We start from the raw sequence: 22824 nt of genomic DNA, 5'->3' as shown, positions 1-22824 counted from the left end.
ATTATGTCGAAGCCCTCGAAGCCGTCACACAAAGGCTGTGTTGGGGAGATGCGTCTGAATAACGTTGGTTTGACGTCAGACAAATGGAAATGCCATTCATCAACTTTCTTTGCATAGAAAGAAGCCTCGTCAGTCATTTCCGTTAACTTTTTGGAACAGTATACGTTTTTCGTTGAATAAAAAAGCAGGAAATTCAACAAAATTGAATGGAGGAAATTGAAATAATTATTGAGACTAAAATATTAAATTCATAATCATCATTTAATCGTAGGTTAGGTGTCAAGTTTTACTCATGACCTTAGTCCGTACTATTTTTCTAGAGGATTACCTTAGTATTAGGTCAAAGTAGGGCATTTGTATTGAGCACTGTAAACGTCTTCCGGTATTAATTCTTAGTCACCTTTTATTTGATATTTATTTATTTTATTTATTTATTTATTTATTATTAACAATATATTTACCCGGCATTACAGACAAGCCAATACACCGAGAAATTAAACATTGCAGATTACACAGTATGCAAACACATGAACTATATATAAGAGACAATGTAAGTGACATTAAACATAAGTGCTGGACAGCCTGTCATCCATCAACTCGCAGAACTTTAAACATTCACGGCACACAGTCGCCCATCTCCAAGCAAACAAGTCACATTCAGGTGCCGATGTCAGGAGCGCATTGAGCAGCGTCAGCGCACGATAGAGCGGCGAATTCCTATGATATGTAAAACCTTTTTTTATTTGTCTCGATGTTCTATTTATGACACATCTTTAATGTCTATTTCTAGTCTGTTGTAAATAATTGAAGGATTTAAATACACTTTGCAATGAATATGACACGTGTGTTTATATATTTTTTATTAAATCATTGTTTTTACAAAGAATTATTCACATGAAAATTGATACAGATATAGTTTGATATTATAATGTTTGACAAGGGTTTAGAGATAAAAGATGATGTTACACATCGTTTAACTACAATCATTAATTACAATATGTACACCATTTACATATTATACACAACTTTTGCCCAATAAATTAAAACTTGACATTGACAATTTCATATTCTTACACTTTATTTTTAACAACGATATAATTGATAAAAACGTAATCTACAGTCACGCTCCGTGATTGTTGAGCAAATTAGGGTCCTAGCTAAATTGATTGTACAATACTTCCGCTATAGCGTGTCCAATTTAGCTAGAACCCTAAATGGCTCAACAATCACGGAGCATGACTGTACAACCAAAGTGTCCATCTATGAAAAGTATTAAATCAATAATTATTATAATATCAATATTAATTAGGCGATAATACTAATTTTTTCACGATTATGTATCATTCACATGATCCAGCATTTCTGGTAGTACATTGTAAGCTACCATATTGCCAAAACCACCTTTAGGTTCTTTTTTAGTGACAATAGCTATGATTTCCTCTTCAGGAGGTGGTGGCGGTAAATCAACATCATTATCCATAGCCGCAGCCGCTGGTATATCATCTACACTAAGAACTACTTCCCTATTGTCGATTTCAATTCTGTTACGTTCTACTACAGAATTATCTTCCATTATACTATACAAATTCTCCGACTTCCCCTTACTATACATATGTCAGGAGCTCATGTAAAACGGATCATTTATATTAACTTCATCATTAACTGTGTTACTTTTCTGAGACCACTGTTTTTGCTGATGCTTTATCCTGTATATAATTTCATCATGTATAACACCGAAACACATGGCAGTCAAAGCAAGACCGGTTAATGTATAAGCCGAGCAGAACCACAATGTAGTAGTGTTTATTGTATAGTATCTAACACCATGGATTGTGGTATAGTTCATACCAGGAAAAATATTTCCAAAACCAATTGTACTCAAAGCCATAAAACAGAAATAAAATCCGTCAACGATCCCCATATGGTCTAACTTGAAAAGAACTATAGCTCCGATAGAGATATAAATGAAAATCGCTGTTAGACATAATAATACTGGTGCTAGAATACTTAAACCATGCATGGACAGTTTAGAATCAGTGTCAGGCCAACTGATGACATCATCTTTGGCTGTACTAGTGGTAGGTCTTTCTGACACGGATGAGTCCTTTTGACTATCAGCCTTCAGGACGTAGCATTCCTCTGTAGGAGTTTTGCTTGTATTTTGACTGTTGAGTTCCTCTTGCTGTCTTTTCAGTTTCATTCTTCTTTCCTTCTCGGCCATTCTTCTTTCGTCGTAACAGCAGTAACCGCAGTTAGAGCAGAGGCAGCAGCAAAGTGCTCTACTGAAGACGCTTCGGGCCATTTTTGACAGCAATGAGCCCACATTGGACAGGTAAACGAGTGTGAGGGGTATGCCGATTAAAGCATATATTACGGTGACGCCTTTGCCCAGTATGGTTCTTGGAGCGATGTTGCCGTATCCTGTAATGAAAGAAAAAAATAATCTTAATTTTGTTTTTATTATTAGTTGGTAAATTCTTAATTTAACCTGAGACTCCGGTGCCTGTTAAGATAAAACATCCTTACGGGTAGACGTTGCTATATGGGGGACATATAAGGCGTGTTTTAGCATTAAGGGAAGGAATGGAAAAATTAGCACGCTTCTGGTAAGCCTGCGTGGCTCAGTTGGTAGCAGCGATTAGACCGGTGGTCCAAGAGGTCGCAAGTTGGAGTCTTGCCGCAGCTGGTTAATTTATCCATTATTCCTTAAATATTAAAATTTGTAAATATAATTTTGTCACAGGCTTTAGACATGTATTTTCACAAAACAATACGATTCTTTGACCCGATCAAATGCAAAAGAAGACAAGTGGACAAACATACATAGCTTAAATGCCCCTCTGTCTTTATTAGTCGGATTACTGTGAATCTTGAAAATTACATTGCCAGTTTGAATACATTATTATAAAGTTCGTTTATTTAGCATAAGGAAAATCTCCGCAGTAAGAACGACGATATTTTATGTAGTAAAGATAATAATAAAAACAATCTGAAGTTGTTTATTATTACCTACCTATTTACATTAACTTAAAAATATTAAGACATATTTATGGTGGCTGCTTTAGATTATCAAGTAAGTATTTTGCCCAAGTAAATTGAGTTCCAATTATATGCGAATTAGAAAAAGACAAAAATTTGGACGAACTTTAGAAATTGCGTTGCTGTTTGATGTACGTTTCCCTAATTTTATATTATTTGTTTTGAATCATCTTGTAATTTACGTGGAATATTATAGGATACTATTTGCTATAAATCACCTCCAGTTTTACTACGCAACAAAATCGGACGAATCACAAATGGTAAAAATAAATTGAGTAGTCTGAGTACTTACCAATGGTAGTTATTACAGTGAGAGAGTAGAAAAACGCCAATGCCAGATTCCATTCGTGTTCTTCATAATGGTTAGCAAGGTCGCTACCACCAAACTCCCCCAACGCCATCTCTCTGTAACTGACGCCATATTGAGATGCCATTTCTGTTGTCACCCGCTGCACCAATTCGTTTTGAAACTTCAAAATCTCCTGTGCTGCTAATCGTGTCCAATTCTCTCTATACAAAATATTTAGAGACACAGTTATTTCCCAAATATTTTCAACCGCTCTGCTTCTTGCTTCCCAAAAATAATTAGCAGAAACCGTCAAATTACTAACATTATTTTCCTCGTCAGAATCCTTCTTTTCCGTGTTATTATTCTCTTTATGACTTAGTTTTTGTCTATCCGGTAATATTCGAGGTCTGGCCGGCATTTCTGCGCCACCCTCAATAGCTAAGAATATGAATGAACCCAAAAATATGTATGCTAATAGTACTGCAAATATCACAAAATTTGTAAGTGATCCTATTAAGAATTGTTTTCTTCTGTACTTAGTGGTTTTAAAACAAAAACAGCAAACAACTTTTTGGCGGGAACTTTGCGCTCTCTTCTTGCTATTAGATACCATCGAGTCGGCATCTTGGCATCTGTCCAAAGGGATACCTCCATTTAGCGAAGGCTTGGCTAAAGTATATTGTTCAAACCGGTTGATTGCTTCTTTATCCAATACTATATGATCTATATCCATGTTGGCATTATCTTTTACCTTCGCTTAGTGACGTCATTATTCAGCCCGTTATATCTGAAACAATGAAAAATCGTTTGTTAGTTTCATGACAACGTTTTTTCCCTCGCACCATGTGCTATGTAAGTGGAGAGCCATTTTTCAAAGTGCTTTTAGGTGTAGGTAACTGAATTAGATGACGAATGACTGCCTTTACCTAGTATGATTAATGATAGGAAATGTCTTGCATGGAATGCATTATTCAATTCCGTTCCAGTAAATATTTTTATTGTTTTTCTATAGACCTGGTTTAAGCAGTTTCCATTAAATATAATTCAATAGTTACGGAATGTATCCTTCAAAACCAAAGAAAATCATTTTCTCGTGCTTATCCTCAAACGTTTTATTCCAATAAGATGTTTGTATCACACTTCAATAGAAAATATTTACATATTATTTTTCGTAATACCTACTTATCTGCTTCTGTGAAATACGTTTTGAATATTTTCTATTTCCACGATTATATTTAACGGTTTTTATAGATCAGGAATGATCGCAGAAGGCTTAGTAGCCTGAAATAGCTCCATAACAAAGAACGGCTTTCTTTATATTGCGTAGTTTACTGAGTGGACATTCAATATTCATTCAACACAAGCATTTTTTTTAGGTAGGAAGAGAAGATAGCAAAAAAATTTTTTCCAAAGTTTTACATTTAAGGAATGTTGAACTTATGTATCATTTAGGCACATAATATGTTTACTATTTATAGTACCATACAAATATTGTGAATAATTAAATTAAAGTATTTTTTATTATTGCCATACCTATCCGTTTTTGATGAATAAATGTTAAACGTACAATCAAATGAATGAATGACATGACACAAAAGTATTGGATATGTCACAGTTTGTGATAATTTTCTGTTAACAGTGTCCTATAGTAAAATGCGGATATGGCACATTTTTGAAAAAAAATTTTTTTTTTTTAAATCGATTAGTGTTGCTTAAAGTATATCTTTTGTTATTTTAGGAATCGTTAAAAAACGATTTTGCTCAAAAATGGATATGGCACAAGCGTATTCTCAGCCGACGTTATGTAAGTAGTTGCACAAAATCAACAAGAACAACACATCATTCGTTTTATTTTGATTTATTGGTATTTTTCCATATCACGACTTTTAATAGGACATAAAACGTAATTAAGTATAATGATGGCAAAATGTTTAACATTGTAGTACTATAATTGCCGCGGGCTTCAAAAATAATACATCGGTTTAAATCCTCTCAATTGTAAGGTTGAGTCCGTATATAGTTATGTATTAGACAAAAAAATTATAGTTATTGTTAATAGGTTGGTCCAATTAATTTATAGATAAAAGTTATTCGGAATTAAAGGCATTTAATTACATTAGGTTCCTACTCGTCCTAAATAGTTCGAAATTAACCCAAAATATTTGCCATTGTTTTTAAAAGTAATAACATGGCAAGGAATTTCATCACCCAAAATTCAAATATTATAACCAAATCACGCATGTTATAATGGCTTTTTTTCCCGTTCATACTCATGCTTGACTCATATCAATATTTGAGGTTATGAATAAATACATTTGAATGCAATTGGAAATTTATTTATCAAATGTATTGGTATTCGGCTTATGTTTCGTAACTTGGAAATATTCCGTTAGCTTTATAGAAGTTAAAGCTGAAAGTAAGTCCTTTTGTGGATAATAATTTAACACGAGATTTTAAAATCATTCCAAAATATTATTCGAAATTCCTTTAATATTCGCATTATTAAATTAAAAGTAGTTTACGTAGTGGTATACGTAGTAACAAAAATGCGCTTAATGCACAAAACTGACAACATAACAATAATTAACCGGCATTGTGTATATACGAAATGGTTTTTTTTATTAATTTTTAATATAAAATCCACTTTAATTAGTTTAGTGTTTAAATTTCGCGCAAAAACTCTCCAAGCTGTCACGTGATCTTGATAACGTAACGATGTGATAAACAAACTGATGTCAGTGCCAGAGGACCACCAGGTTTGACAACTTGTGCGTGTCTGTGCGTGTTGCTCACAACGTGACGTCACGCGCTCCGCTTTGCGTTTGCAGTCAGGTGATGCGGGGCATTATTTTATACTTTAAAAAAAAAATTATTAATTTATTACGCATGTATTATTTACACATACTTAATATGATTTTCAGCATTCTAATATTCCCTGCAAAAACATAACATTTTATATATTCGCGATTCATGTCAACATCCCTATTAGATTTGTACTTAACGTCTATCTTTTTAGTCCCACCTTAGACCCGCTTAGATGTAATATAGTTGATATTGCAGGCATCTCTCTCTATAACATTCAATTATGCGGAAACGGGAGCTATAACTTCAGCAATTTCGCCGCTATTAAGGCTTTGCCCGTGTTACCTGTCTATATAGCTACCCAAAGGCTCTCAAAATTACATAGTTACTTGACTTTGAGTAAATGATGACTTGGGCCATTCGCCGGACTAGCTTTAAACCCTCATCTGGCTTTGGAATTCCTAACAATACTTAGGCTACATAAAATAACTAACAGGCCAATTCGAATGTACACTGACATCAGAATGATATTTGAATCATGTTATTTAGGGGTCTCTATTGTTTCCCATATAGTTTTAAGTCATAATGTATTGTTTGTCCACATTTTCGTTAGTCATAATTTGGTTTTTCTCAGAAACGCGTAACTTTTCAGGATTGCCATAAAACAAACCTAACCTAACCTATCTATAGGATAACCTGAAGAAAATCCTGAAAAGTTAACGGTTTCAGAATTATGACTAATGATAATAATTATGACAATCATTACATTATGACTTTCAATAATTATGTCAAACAAAGGGACCCCGTTATTTATTTATCGTGCATTTCGCTCGTAATTGGCCTGTATGTGTTTTTTTTTCAAGCTAATGTTTTTTTTTAATTAAATACATGTCTAATTTAATTTTAAACCGACAATCGACAATACACTAATAGCAAATGTTATATTGACTTTATCAGTAATAAAAATAAACAAACTGTCAGGCGTCATAAAGTGTAGGTAGATCAAATTGTTTTGTTAAACATCAAATATATTATACAATATTTATATCCTTAAAACTAATTATCATTTAATCGACACAACAATTTTCTGTTATGTACCCTTACCATGAGTTTTACGCGGCCTGAAACGCTAGCGAGTGCTGCGCAAACGCAATGCATCTCGCTTGCACCAACGTCAGTATGAGGGAGATGCACTGTGATTTAGCTTACGCAGTCGCTAGCGAATATGTCAGTGTCAAACTCGTGGTAAGAATACTGTTGCGTCATCTATTCCGTAATTCATGTAGGTAATAGGTATGTCTTTAGATTCCACAAATAACGTATTGTTTAAATACAGGGTGCCCCAGAACAACCACGTCACAGTGACACCGGAGAACAGGTAGGTCAACTGATGAGGAACCTAACCAGCGTTATTTTGTTTTACGTGGAGTATTGTAGGAAATAATAGGCAAGATACTAAATTACAGTTTATAGTACACAATTGTATTTCCGCTTAGTAGTAAACAAGCCGATTTTCATGATATTTTTTTTATACTTCCAATATTATTTAAGTAAAGGTTACAGTTAATTTTGAAACAATGTTAAGTAATGCAGAAGAATTATAAAAAAAGATCCAATATAATTGATCTAAAGTTATTGTTTTCCCCTAATTTTCATTTTTCTATTGACTGATATTTTATTGCACTCAACTGTGTATATATATATATATACCACAATATTAAGATGCACCAATATTACATTTCATACTATTTAATATTGTCTTCGGTTACCGCGATAGTTACTCATGAAATAAAACTATAGTTTTATCCCTGAGATTTCTCTAAAGGAAGCATTATTTATCATCGGTATTGAGCTGTAGTCGATCAGTTTGAATTATTCATTTTATCTCACGGTGTGTTTATATATGGATCCCTTCACTGGTACGAATAAGTCAAGTTGATGCTATTTAAGTCTTTGAGATGAGAAAGTTCTGAACTTGAATAAAATTGATATACGGAATTATATACGGGCTGGATTCGACATCGATAAATATATATAACGTATGACTTATATTCTATTTTTTTATTCCTTAGACTAAAATGACATTTCATGTGGTACAAAAAATTGTCATGTCTTACACATGAAACGTCATTTTAGTCTACGGAATAAAAAAAACAGACCTTAGGCTTTATGAACGAATGAACGTAGGTTCGCACTTAAAATGTTTTCGATCTTATTTCAAACTAACTTGTTCCCGTGACTTTTTCCGCAATATTAAACTACATTTTGTGAAGGGGTTAACTGACCCCCACTCCTCTTAATAGGTACAGTTACGTAAAATATATGTTTACATTTTTCGCCTTACAAAGGAACAAGGTGCAAGTGTATACATATCTTTGACGTCTACTGTATTCTCGTACGTCCATTGTTAAAATTTGAAAATAATGCCGTTTTACCAATATATACTGTCTTAGCGGTTTGGCGGGTTAAAATATTATTAAATATTAAAATTATATTGATTTTTCCATTATACCATTGGCTCTCTGCCTAAGTCTCAGGTGACGAGATGCGGACCGTTGTTTCATCGTTTATTAAGGACGGCCCGTCCGGCCTTTGAAGAGGGTCCGATGTTGCGCATTGACATGAGACGCTTAAACATTTGAACGATTCCTCCGCAAAGCGAAAAGGTCGAGTTTCGTACTAAATAAAGAATTTTAAATAGTCATGAGTCATGAGTGAACATCTTTTGGAAGCTTATTTATCGTACGTAATAAATTTCGTTTTTATTGTAATAATAGGTAAATAACACGAATATTTAATTTTAACACTCACTGCCAGCGACCTGCTAGACTGGTTTGCTGTTCGTAGCCGCTTTTCGCTACATTTGGTTTTTTCCGGGCTATCAGCAACGTTCGTAGCGCGTAGCTCGGAGGTCAGAACCCCTAATGCTAATTTCATTCGATAGCGTGACGAGCGTCTGTCCGTATGGGATGTTGAACAGCCCGCAAAGCGGGGCGTTTTGGAAACTCAAAATCCCATACAAAATGACACTTAACGCAAACGCTACTTAACGATAAACACTAGGGGTCCTGAAACACATTGTATAAAACGCCTAGTTCAAAGCTTCCAACGGTTTACCCAATGTCCCGGTAGATGGCGCTATTACCTCCATCAAACTAGCGAACGTTAGTTCAACCAAAGATAGATATAACTCCGTAATAGATGGATACAGTCTAAGGAAAAAACGTGCCTCGAAAATCACGAAAATTTGATTCTCGATCAGATGGCGCCACTAGTTTTGGCCTACACTCGTATAGAGGGCGTTGACTGTTTCGTTTGTTATTTATAATTTTAACGCATACCAGTGAAAGAACATGGGTCAAAATCATATAAAAATAATTAATGCAAATAAAAAAATCATTTATCCATATTTAAATACATTTTATCGTATTTTTATAAATATTTATTTTTAGTTTTAAAGTGTGTCGACAGATGGCAGTGAATTTACTGGGGTTACAAAATTTACTATGACAGTAACGCTCTAGTATAAGTTACTCTATGGTTCAACATAGTTGAATAAACTGTTTTTGTATTATTTTGAGGATGTGTGTAGAGATTTAGTAGTAGAATAAAATATATACGTCTGTTTATCATTAAACACGGTATTTGTTCTTGCTTCCCCTTTGAGACCCTGGTGCAAAAATGTACACACATACTTATGTTATGTACTTTATATCAAAAAGGAGTTATGTGTTTAAACTTAACCCTTAACCACCTACGCAGGCTATTTGAATAGCTTGCAATTTTATAATAATAATACGTTTTTATATAAAAATTATAGCTGATTAGCTAGACTGATTATTGTTCTTTAAGATTTATTAATTAAAAAATATATAATGAAATACTATTTTGTGATCCCTTGTCCCAAAGAATTTTAAATTTTTTTTTTGTTAAAAGTAAAAACAAATGTTATAGGTTAAGTGCAAGCTATATGTTAATATGTTATTGATTAATGTTCTATCGATAATTGTTAATAAATGCCTTAAACCATTAGATAGGTAAATATTATTTAATTGTCCCTCTAACATAATTCTTATAATTTTTTAGACCCATTTCAAATAGTGGTCTACAGGACCTCTCCTAGGTGGTTATGCTATATAAATCGGACGTAGGTAGTTAAGGGTTAAGAATCTTTTTATCTATTTGTATATTTTGTTTGTTTGTCTGTGGTGTCGAAACTGTCAAACGGAACCGATTAGAATGCGTTTTTTTAAATCGAATAACTTGTCTCTCTATGCTTGTTGTTTGATATTTGTGTCGGTTTTCTCTTAAATTTGATTTTGCGTTATCTTTATGTTAAAGTAAGGTAAGGTTAAACTTACCTTAAGTTTAAATTGAGCGTCAAACCATAATTATTAAGATCTACGGTGATTAGGTATCTACAAGCCATAACTATCTTCATATCTCGTGAAGATAGTTACTAAATGTCAATACATCACTTTAATTCATACTAATTTAGTTAATAGTGAATAAATTATGGCCTAAATATGACACAACATAATTAGAAATTTGGAAATTCTCTAAAAAATATCACAGTAAAAATTAATATTATGTAATAGTAATATTTACTTCCAAGGATTCAGTAACCTAGTAACGATTTCACAAACTTTATGCAACTTGTTCTAATAGATTTTATTTGATTTATTTTTCATCTCCCGCCGACCCGCGTCCATAGCTCATAAATCCCGTATATCAACTCGAACGTATCAATTTACCCACCGACCGCTTATAAGGCATGAAAGCGAGGTAGCAAATGAATTTTTTTTTATTCATAGCGCGTTACGTATTTTTGCCTCGTGCAAAAAATCGAACTTGGCGTACGTGTGCAGAAAGTGAATAAACAACAGAATTCCAACTTACAAAGATTCTCGTTGAAAGTTTTGATTGCGGTGTTGGGGATATTCGATTGCAATATTTTATGTTGAGTTTGTTTTGCTTATTGCACTCTGAGTTTTACAAACTCGTATGTTGTTTTGAGTAAAATAGTTAACAAATAACGAACACGACGTATGTGCATGAAAAATGTAGCATGTCGATGACACTTTGTAGAAATCGTACGTACATGTAATGTAAGTACCGGTTGAGCCAGTTACCCCCTAACACTTGCTTGATGTAGTTAAGTGCGTTAGTAGAAAACTTTGACTTCGGTTACCGCAATAATTACTCATGAAATAAATCTATGAAAACGGATTACATCGCGTATATTAAATTTATAATAGTTAGTTATAGAATTTATTATAGTTCGTGGTCAACTGTCACCCGTTGACCACAATTAGAAACAATGAGAAATATTTTTAGAGTAGGTACATCAAAAAAACATTTTTTATGTAAGTAACAAGCCACATTTTAAAGCTTTTGGAACATCATTATCATCGTGGCAGTAAATTGTCCACTGCTGGACATTGGTTCAAGGATGTCCACAGCCACAGATTATCAGCTAGCATCATCCAACAGTTCCAAACAATCTTGACCAGATCCTCAGTCTACCTAATAGCTTGTTTTTTTTTTTCCAGTAGGTACATCATTGCTATTCAAGGTACCATAACTAAGCAACATGTGCATATAATTGTATACTTTTAATGATAGCGGGGGTATTCATGTGGTCACTTCCTGAAGCACAGATTACATCTCGTATATTTTATGCAGTAGGTACAATTAAACTCACGCTCACAACACATGATTAGGCACTCTTATTACTTAATGTAGGTACTATGTTGCGAGTATCATTCAGTTGCATAGGTTTCGGTTGACGTCTTTGGCGGTCAATGGGTCTAATGTGTCAAATTTAATCTACCTAAGTCTGTTTGTTTTCGCGTATTTGCGTGATACTATAACTAACATTGATTCAGACTGCCAATTTTTCTTGTGTGATGGTGGGGTGGGCCGTTAGGGGATAATATAGAAAGCAACTGAACTGAGCAGTTTTGCTTACTCTCAAAATTGGTGAATGGCGTGGTGGTGGTTAGGCAAGTCGCCTTTTATGTACATGCTAGATCTAGGGGATTTATCTGTAAGACACAGTGACACATTTAACACTTAGAGTCTGCAACGAATGACAGACTTGCGATAATTATACTACATGACATACAATTGGAATTAAGTACGAGTAGAATCAGTTTATCGCGATAATATCGTTAGACTGAATATATATTTATAATATCTACACATTTTTTTTGAAACAATCACTCCGTTCTATAAAAAGGAGTTTGTTGTACTAAACGATATGCCAAAATTATCAAAAATAGGTCATTAATTAGGAACCTACTATTACAAGCACCTGCCTATGCCTATACTATAAAATAATAGCAATCACGTTTTTGAAAACTTACTTTAGGTATTTTCAATTTAAATAAGTACTTCTACATAATTTTGAAGGATATAAATGTTGTATCAAGCTAGGTTATAATTTTGGAAAAAATAAATTGACATGACTCGACGTAGATTTTCCGATAGATTTTTGTATTAGCGCTTTAACTGTGACATACTACTTTGTATGAACAGGACAGGTAGACTTATATATGTACATACTGCACTGCTCCGGTTTTGCTAGTAAATTGAACTTGTCTAAATTAATAATATCAGCCTATATAAATGCCAAATTTAATGCTTACGAGTATATTATGCGAGCTTACTATGCTTATTACGCTTATTATGCTTATTACGAGCTTATTATGCGTCTTAGAGGGGTGCCTTTGAAGGACATGGTGGAAATATTTTCTGTCAACGGGTAAGTCTTGGTAGCTCAGTTGGTAAAGCGACGGGCTGGCTAGTCGTAAGTTCGAGTCTCGGCCAAGACCATGAGTTTTTCCACTTTTCCTTTATTTCTAAGTATTGTGGTATCGTTAGGAACCGCTGGTTGCCTAGCGGTAAGAGCGAGCGACGTTCAATCCAGAGGTCGCGGTTTCAAACCCCGGCTCGTACCAAAACTACATGAGTTTTTCGGAACTTATGTACGAAAAATTATTTGATATTTACCAGTTGCTTTTCGGTGAAGGAAAACATGGTGAGGAAACCGGACTAATCCCAATAAGGCCTAGTTTCCCCTCAGGGAAGGTCAGATGGCAGGCGCTTTCGTAAAAACTAGTGCTTACGTCAAATCTTGGGATTAGTTTGAGATTTGGCTAAGTGAGAATTGTATTTGTGTTGTGTAGTTAAATACGGAGCTAATTTAATTTATTTTAATTGGTATCTTGGTCTGGGCTGAAAAACAGCGCTGCAGTGTCACTAACGCTGAGTTGATGCTGGCAGCATTATGCTGACGCCCAAAGCATTTGTCACAGCAAATGTTTAGTTATTAAGTTACAGATATTAGGTTGAGATTATAGATTATAGATATAATGTTTATAGGTTAAGTAACTTTTTGATATTGTGTTTTCTGTATTCGCTGTTGTGGCAATAAATACATATTCATTCATTCATTCATTCATAGTTATCAAGCGGACTCCAGGCTCCAATGAGCCGTGGTAAAATGCCGGGATAACGCGAGGAAGAAGAAGAAGAGTGGTATCGTTAGCAGACATTTCTGATTAACGCTTAATTTAAGTCAATCAATCTGAGCAGATAAAGAAATTAATTAAGTAAATGTAATCTAGGTACAGGATTTGTAGGAGGGACAAATGCTCCACGTTTATCAAAAGCGCGCAGCGCCCTCATATTCTCCCTAATTAGGTAAATTATTCGGATCATTTCATCTACCGGAGTGCTCACGGTGCTAGTTGGCTCATTCATTTTTCATAGCTGCCTGAATACGTTGAATAACTTCAAGTGGACAATTATGTTAGGGAAAACTTTTTAAAATCACGAGGTATAAATGTAAAATATTACTTAATTGGCATGCATTTAGGATTTTACATTTGCTTGAGATAGATAGAAAAAATAGAATGTACTAAGTGATTGGAGATATCGACTGTAGACGTAATAAAAAGATATCACATTTGCACCTCGTGAATATTTTCAATAACAATATTTTTATTGTTCAAAATATTCCCGATAAGCAAATATAATATCTTTATCTTTCATATTCAATACCTATCCTATGTTATACGCTTCCACACCAGGCATAAATATAAGCCATATACAAGTTTCTTTGATATTTCCATAACGCGTCGTGAATCATTGCAGTGTTTAAGACCAGAAGTGGCATTTAGATTTTAAATACATACCTACCTATCTAAATATCATCGATATCATAATCCAAGCGCATCTTTCTCAAACTTGTAAATGGTACACACAGGCACATAATTATCAATATCAAATATATTTTTTATATCAAATCATCACAGATTTTGACAATATTATCCTCGGTTGTGCTGGGTACCTATTAGTTAAAAATCGCTCAAAAAATGCAAACTGAGGACTAAAAATTCGTTCAGATATAAAGGGGCCCACTGACTATCAGTCCGCCGGGCGATATCGGCCTGTCAGTTAGAACAACAGTTTGACAGTTCCGAACAACTGACAGGCCGATATCGTCCGGCCGACTGATAGTCAGTGGGCCCCTTAATATTTATACAGACAAGAGGTTAATGCCGCTTCAATTCAAGTAAAACTTTCTATTCTCAGAAGTGCGAGACAAACTGTCCTCGCTATGCGTCACGGCATTATACCGATTATATGTCATAATATAATAGATATTACGTATACAGAAACGTATATGTATGATTAGCACTGTCCAAATTTGCTATCGGTAGCAATAATTCTTTCTGCCAAAACGTGTTCCAAACTATATATAATGGCATCAATCAAAAATAATAATGGCCGACGCAAATGGTTGAAACCGTCACTCGTGGTTATCCACAAGCAATAAAGAGTAATGCATAACGATGGAATAAAATTGATGTTGATGATTGCAGGGATATTGAAAAAATATTTGACGCACTTTTCGGCTCATGGTGTATATTACCTTAACGAGGAATATTTTGCCCTCCTCCACATCTTAGCATTCTCCCAGTTATATTCTAAAATAGCCCGAGATCCGAGTTCTAAGAATTGAAAACTAGGCCTTATTATGAGTCTGGTTTTCTCACGATATTCCAAGAAAGTCAACAGTAGGAGCCGGGGTTAGAACTCGAAACCTTCAGTTAAAAAGTCGCACGCCTTACCGCTGGCCACCAACGGTACAAACGAAGAATATTTGTATTCCTATAAAATGAAGTCTTTGGTGATATCGGTATTACCGGTGCGGTACTAATAACACCTACTCAATGAAAATCTAGCTATATTACTATAGGTACAGCTATAGCTAACAAGAACAAGTCAAAATAGCGTCTAGCTAAATCATTAAAAAATAAGGCTATAATACGTTGGCCAGAGCCCAACCTAACTGAGGCACTGTGAGCGTAGCGTACTCGCTCCGAATTTCATTACGGCGTCAGCAATTTTTCAAGACGATAACGTCCGGGCGACATTAATAATGGTTTTTGTGTGTATTTAACAATGAGCGATTTAATTGTTTAAAGCTGGGATGAAGTTTCCTAACATTACTAACAAATTAGATATTTTTATAGTATTTTGTAACTTATCGAAAATCAAAACTAAAAGTACCTAACAGTAATCTACAACTGTGCGTAAATTAAATATTGTGCCGGTTCGCAATCGCATTCATAACAGGACATAACAATATGTAGTTGAGTAAGATGGAAAAGTTTCATAAATCACAATCACTTGCAACAACATTGATTTGATTTTGCATGTTTTTGCTATATTGTGTCCTTCCTTGCAGACTAAACTTAGTTGTTTTAGTAATTATAGCAAACTATTTGAACCCTTAATTGTACATTTACATGTACATTTCCCATCCTCATTTCACGTTGCTCTTAACGCTCTGAAGATGGCTAAATCCTACATTACGAAAAATTTAGGTCCTGGTAAATTATACATCTGCGGGCTTAGCTCGGTAGCATTTTTATCACCTGTCACCATGCCTATCACGTTCTAACAAGTATCTAAGTGCGAAAGTGACCGGTATAGTGACAGGTGATAAAAATGCAACCATGCTGACACCGCTGGAATAATATTGTCTTCGGTTACCGCGATATTTACTCAATATATCTCTCTCTCTTTCCTTAGCATTATTATTCCCATCTGATTGTGGGGTCTGCTTTTCTTGTCTTTTCTCTCCACTTCGCACGATCGGACGTGTCGCGATAGTTACTCAATATATGCGATATAATCCGTTTTCATAGTTTTATTTCATATACATCTGAATTGTTTATTAAGGCCCAGTATCGATGTATATAGGCGTATATAGGCGAGATCGAAGTGCGTGCCCGGAAGCGCGGACATCGTTTTTAAATTTTAAAAACTTTGTACATTTAAATAAAAAAATATATACGTTTCCTCAAACATGATATTGCCGATTTTTAGAAGAAATTTTCATATTTTTAGCTTTTGTGCATAATTTGTTACAAATTTTTACAGTGCATTTTAAACCTATGTTCGTGATTTTTTTCTATCGATAGAAAGTTAAAAACTCAGGATTCGAATCGATGAGGTCCCCGAGATAGGCTTCAAGATTGCTAATAAAATTTATGGCAGCCGTATTTAAATAATTGTGATACGAAAATGCGCTACGACTTTTTAAAAACTCCATTTTCTGTACCTACAGCACGTAAAATGTCTTGATGGACCGTTCCAAATACCCGATATTTTATAGTTTAAGAGGTAAAACCTTAGTTTTTAACGCTATATTCGGTTCTTTCGCTAATGGTTATATACATTGTCCGTTCACTTTTGCGAGTATAGCGGAAATACAAAATAGTGTGTCGACTTAATCATGATTTGCTTACAAGCAATATAGAGTATGTTTACGACCAGTGGAACTTTACGAGCTTGTTTTTATTCCTGTCATATATCGTACACTGCAGGTTGGTATTTGTCTCATTGAAACCAGTACAAGAAGCTTTTAATTGCCTATGTTCTCAAACGTAGCATGGTTATAATATGTAGTAATTAATGGTTTACTGAGTGAAGCACTTGCCTTGACGGTGAGCGGCCGTAATATTATAGAGCTTTAACTCATTAGAATTATTCTAGACTAGAACTCCCGCAGTTACATGCAAATTGTTCACAGGTAAACGGGGTTATTTACCCGTGAACAATATGTAACTGCGTCGAAATATCGGGAGCTCAAAAACAATACAAAAGGTAATCACGGTCTATATCCCGGTCAATATAAGTCTAGTGAAACTAACCTTTAATCAATCAAAACTGTTATTAGAACTTCATGACTGTACTTTATTTGACAGTCATCATTTGACAATATTTTTAAACCATGCAAAATAAGAAAAAAATTGGTTTAAGTTTGAATGTGACTTATATAACTTATATTATATACTACCCTAACGATTAATATGAATGTTTGATAGGTAATAAAAAAAGAAGCCGGTTAGTGTCAGAGATACAAACGTATCTTCTGAAATACTTACATATCAGACGTTGTCTCTGTATATAGAATTTGAGGTGTGAACTTTTGTTTAATTGAAATCAATGGCGTTCGGTTAAAGATACATGGTTAAAACAAAAATATTTTACATCACTTTTTTTTTATGTAATAGGAAGCAAACGAGCAGACGAGCCGCCTGATGGGAAGCAGTCATCGCCGCCCATGGACATAAGCAACACCAGACGAGCCACATGTGCGTTGCCCACTTTTGAGAACCCTAAATACCTGCTTCTTGAAGAACTCCATGTCATAGCGCAATCACATGCTATTCCGGAGACCTCTGACGTTATAAATTGAGAACCCAATACACGTTTGCTAAATCCATTTTGAAAGGGCGGTTATGTACTGTGGCGAGGCGAGACAACGGTTATTACTTTTCCGTTATTTGGCAACGTGCGGGATGTACATAGATTTTCTGAAAAACCAATAATGATAGATTTATTTTTAATTTCTCTGTAGACTCAGACAGTATTAAACAAAGGTATGATACTGTATTACTTTTATAATTTTTTACTTTTGCCAATTTAAGGGTTAAGGTTTCTGTTTGATCTAACCAATACAAAACACTAACTACTAAAAGCAACAAAACATCACAGAAAATTCAAAGGTGTCCGCAACAATATCCAGCAGCACAAACGGTCTAAAGTGATATAATAACACCATAATACAGCACAATGTTGCCAACATTGTAAAGCAGGTAAATTCATTTTTCACAATCGCAGGTTATCGCAGCAAGTTTAGTAGTAATAAAAGCAGCATGCAGCCTGGATGCGATTTATGAGCCCTCGCCTGTATTGCACCTTTGTAAATTTGACGGAAGATGTACTGAGTGCTGAGCGGTGAACTATGAAGTTGTTTAAGAAATGGGGTCGCTGAGTTGAAGTGTCTAGCTGGTTCTGGATTTCATATCGCAGTATAATATTATATCTAAAAAATATACATACAAGTGGGTAAAGAAATATTAATAAAACAACGATACCTATTTTAGAAGGGTATTTTTTTTATACCACGTCGGTGGCAAACAAGCATATGGCCCGCCTGATGGTAAGCAGTCACTGTAGCCTATTGACGCCTGCAGCACCAGAGATATTACATGCGCGCACTTTCGCCTGTCTTCTGTTTCTTGTTTTATAAATTATGTTTACTGATTATTATTATTTTTAAATTCATATACTCTTTTTTCCCTCGTTTTAGGTATAATTTCAGAAACGAAACCTGTTTGTCGTTAACTGGTTAAAATTACCATTATACGACTACATTAAAAATGTTATACCTGCTCTACAATTATTGAACATCAACTTATTTTTTTTTCTTTTTATATCCTCGTGAGTCTTAATGTACATTAAAATGTACATATTCATTGCAATCTAATTGAACCTTTTGTTGAAACAAATAGAGTAGCACTTCTTTTGTTTCACTGCGTTGTAAAACAAACGAAATTCTTTACAATTTACTTATAGAACAAGGTTCAAATTAAAAATTGAAAAACTTTATATGGTGGGTCTTACGAGGATATAATATTTTATAAACATGTTTACAACTTGCATGTGACTTAAAATATAGGATGTAAACATAATAACAGCATTTGTGCAATTTTACAATTTCTAACTCACTTTCCTAGCTCACAGAAAGTTAAAGTAGGCAAATAAACGTTTGCCTTTTATGGTTCCCGACTATGCACTCAGCGTTCTTCATTTATTTAGCTAACAACATGATTTTGTTAATACCAAGCGCAGTGCCGGTTTTGAATGTATTCAAACGTCTCATGCCAGGAGCCGATTCTGTTCATAATTTGATATACATATAATTTTCATATTATTTTGATACGACCATGAGCCGCCCGGGCGCCGCTGCACCAGTCAGTGGACCTCTATAGTATTTTACACATCGCTAGGGTACGATAACAGCTGTCATCTCCCTACAACTTATATCGAAAATATGTATTTAAATGACAGCTGTCACCGTACCCAAGCTAAAAATATGATTTTATTTCAGGCAAGCTTTCAAATAAAACAAAGTGATACACAAAGAATTACCTATAAAGTATAAAATGAGACAAAAGTGTAAAAAGTAAAATAACTGTTAAAACAATTATTAAATTTAAATTTTTTAAATTACAATTTAAAATAAAATAAAATGTAACTACTTCCGGTGCGCATCTTGATGCAGAAACAGCCAAGACTACTAATTCATTTCATTCAGGCATTTCGTTAGCACTTATTGGTGCGTATGAGGTGCCTGATGACACGACTCTAGATCGTCCCAAAGCGAGATCAAACCTTATCAAAATTGACCGCTGAACGCGGCTTCTTGCAATGTTTTTACAATCAGAATCTAACCTTTACGATGAGTTCAAAAGTAAATGAATGGCTCCGCCATCAAAGCTAAACTAACCCAGTCTAAAAAATATTCTATTCAAAATGTACGCAGTACAAGCCTAACTTCAAAATAGCATAACAAGCGCCTGCAGATAGAACCTACCCTCACATGATTTTATTACTCACACTATTTCCGTACTGTGTCATAATCTAGTATATTTTACTACTCGTAAACTTACTTCTCCACTTTAAATAGGTCTTATGTAAGCACCAATATAAAAGCTTTTATAACATTTTGCCCTGGGCATACTGATCTAGGGATGCAAGCGGGAGGATTTACGAGTAAGTCGTAGAATGGAAGTGTAATGTTGTTGTAGCACTTGAGATGCAACCCTAGTTGGTGTCGCTTTATTAGGGCGCATGTTGAAACGTAATTAAAATGTTTACGGAGACTGCAAAAGAGGGCATAAAATACTCTAGTATTTTTCTTAAATTTTATTAATTATAATAGTAAAATATGACAAATAAAACATAACATTTTTAAACCCGACTCATTTTGTTTGTACAATTTGTTTCAGTATTTGTTTTCAGTACTCGTAGATGCATATTTCTATAATTAAACTATACATATCTTAACTAGCGCTGCGCTTTTATGCCTTTGGGGTGGTTTTAATAACAGTTTCTATACTTACAGTCTCTAAAATTGGAAATCATTTAAAATACCTTCAGGATAATTTTATTAAACCTCTACGCCTCTTTGTCAAAATACATCCAATTTTTTAAACATAATTAGTAGGTATAACGTACATGCAACGTACGACGACGGATCTTTTGGAAAATGACGAGAGTTTTATAAGCGTATAAAGTTCGTGCATTTATTTTACGCTACAATTACTCTAACGCCAAACCTTGGGAAAGATAAAAAAAATATTATAATAAAAAGTTAGCCATTGTTATTTAACACACAGCCATATAAATATAGGTAGTACTTGGTTGCTGATTTTTCTCATTATATAATGTGCTAAGTTAAAATGTTTTTTTTTTGCTTATGTAAATACTTTTAGCTTTGAAACAATCTTAATGCATCTAGGTTATATAGTCGTGACGTTTTTGAACTAAAGCTTGAATAAAACTGAAACACTTCAACTATATACTTACGAATGTCAAGTATTCACTTAAAAGAAAAAGAAAAACAGAAAAAGATGAAGTCTAAACTAAAACGACCACTATAAGACGACCATCATATAAAAATTTATTTTCATGTTACTGAGAGCATACGAATATGTTAAATTTATACGTTTTATTTTCACTACCTCTTGAGAGCTGCTGCATATTCTAATAAAAATAAAACCGAATACCAGCACTTATGCAAGATGCCGCCGTTATGGAGATTATTGAGACTGCGGCGGGAGATACGAAGTAATCCGGTGGCATGTGGGTACTTGGGTAGCATGTGCCTAGGAGAACAGGCTAAGACATCAGAGAGCAGTAAGACTGGAGAATGTAAAGGGTAAGCATTTAGAAAAAAAAAACTATCGTGATACTTCTTGCCCGGAGCCCGATTCAGATTAAACAACTTGCTAAGGTTTTGATCTTATTTTGACACGATCTTGAAGATCGCTCACGTTCGACGATCGATTGGTGCATGTGATATGAAGTAAAAACCACGAGTGAGTTGCACACCAATCACCAAGTCAGAGGATCGTTCAGACCAGTTCAAAAACATAACACACAACAACTATTTTTCGTTACTTATAACCAAGCCTAAGAGAATTGATAAAGTACCTAAAGTAAGGATATTTATGTTTCTGTTAGATAATTATACTTTTAAAGTTTTTATTTTTTAAATATTTATGATTAGATAGCACAATCGACTCAAAAAATTTTACTCCTTAAAAGTCACTTAAATATTTACTTCATATTATAAACGAACCTTTGGCTAGAAACTACAACTAGCAAAATGAAGTGTGATATATACCTACTTAAGTTATAATAAGTTCGGTGTAAGAGAACGAAATAGTAGCGGGACATATGAATCAAGTTATTTTCTGAACAGATCCAGACCTCTCTTCTCAAACTTTATCGACAAAATATGACGAAACTTGAACTGTCTAAACCAAACACTAAACGAAATAGTAACTCATATCTACCTATTTACAAAAACAACCGCAAAAAAATGCAGGGACACGTATTCGATGTTGACACCTAAAAACCATCGCATACAATTTAAATTGATCCCGAAAAATCCTCCCTAATATCAACCGAAGTTTAAGTATGTTCTGTTGAATTTCGTTTTATCTGAATGGCTTTGCGGTTGTAGTCTAGAAAATAATATAATGCAGTGTAGAATATCAAGCTTTTACCGACTAGCTAGACGAAAATATCAGTTTCAGTTATCGCCGTATGTTGACGCTTATCGTAGCGTAGAAGTAGAAAATGTTTGTGGAATAACTAGTTTTCCTAATACACTTCAGTTTTTATATGTTCGCTTTTCACTTACTCGTTTTAAAATATATTTTTCGAGTCCCTATATGTATACCTACGTAACGTGATTTGAGTTTTCCATTCCTTCTGAAGACCGCTCTCCTTATACAAAATTGACTTCTAAACAGTAGGGTCAGCGCATTTAATCACATATAAGTTTAATTAAAATCCATGTTATTGAGGAAAAAGAGCGTTTTTATATGTTTAACAATTTGCGTTAATCATATATTATCTAATTTTAATTTCAAGTGTAATAAAGTATATTGAAAACTTACGGTAAATATTTACACGCTTACCTACACAAAGACCTACAAGTGGCAATTCCGGCTAGCTTCTAGCTTATTGTGGGCAAGTTCAGTATTCTCCATAAAGCAATAAGCAAATAGCTATAATAACATTAAGTAGCGTAG

General features: G+C 34.2%; 1 protein-coding gene across 1 annotated transcript in view; it reads right to left on the bottom strand.

Annotated features, from left to right (window-relative positions):
- Positions 1 to 1254: 1254 nt before the first annotated feature.
- LOC134750125 (TWiK family of potassium channels protein 9-like) overlaps positions 1255 to 22824 on the bottom strand; it is a 58082-nt gene continuing 36512 nt past the window's right edge. The window contains exons 2-3 of the mRNA XM_063685235.1: positions 3332 to 4115; positions 1255 to 2421 (exon numbers count right to left, since the gene is read on the bottom strand). Of these exons, the coding sequence (XP_063541305.1) occupies positions 1616 to 2421; positions 3332 to 4061 (1536 nt within the window). The 5' untranslated portion in view covers positions 4062 to 4115 and the 3' untranslated portion in view covers positions 1255 to 1615. The remainder of the gene's footprint in view (positions 2422 to 3331; positions 4116 to 22824) is intronic.

This window comes from Cydia strobilella, chromosome 19, assembly GCF_947568885.1.
Source record: "Cydia strobilella chromosome 19, ilCydStro3.1, whole genome shotgun sequence".
NCBI lineage: Eukaryota > Metazoa > Arthropoda > Insecta > Lepidoptera > Tortricidae > Cydia > Cydia strobilella.
The sequence above is the reverse complement of the archived record's forward strand: the minus strand, read 5'-3'. Positions and strand labels throughout refer to the sequence as shown.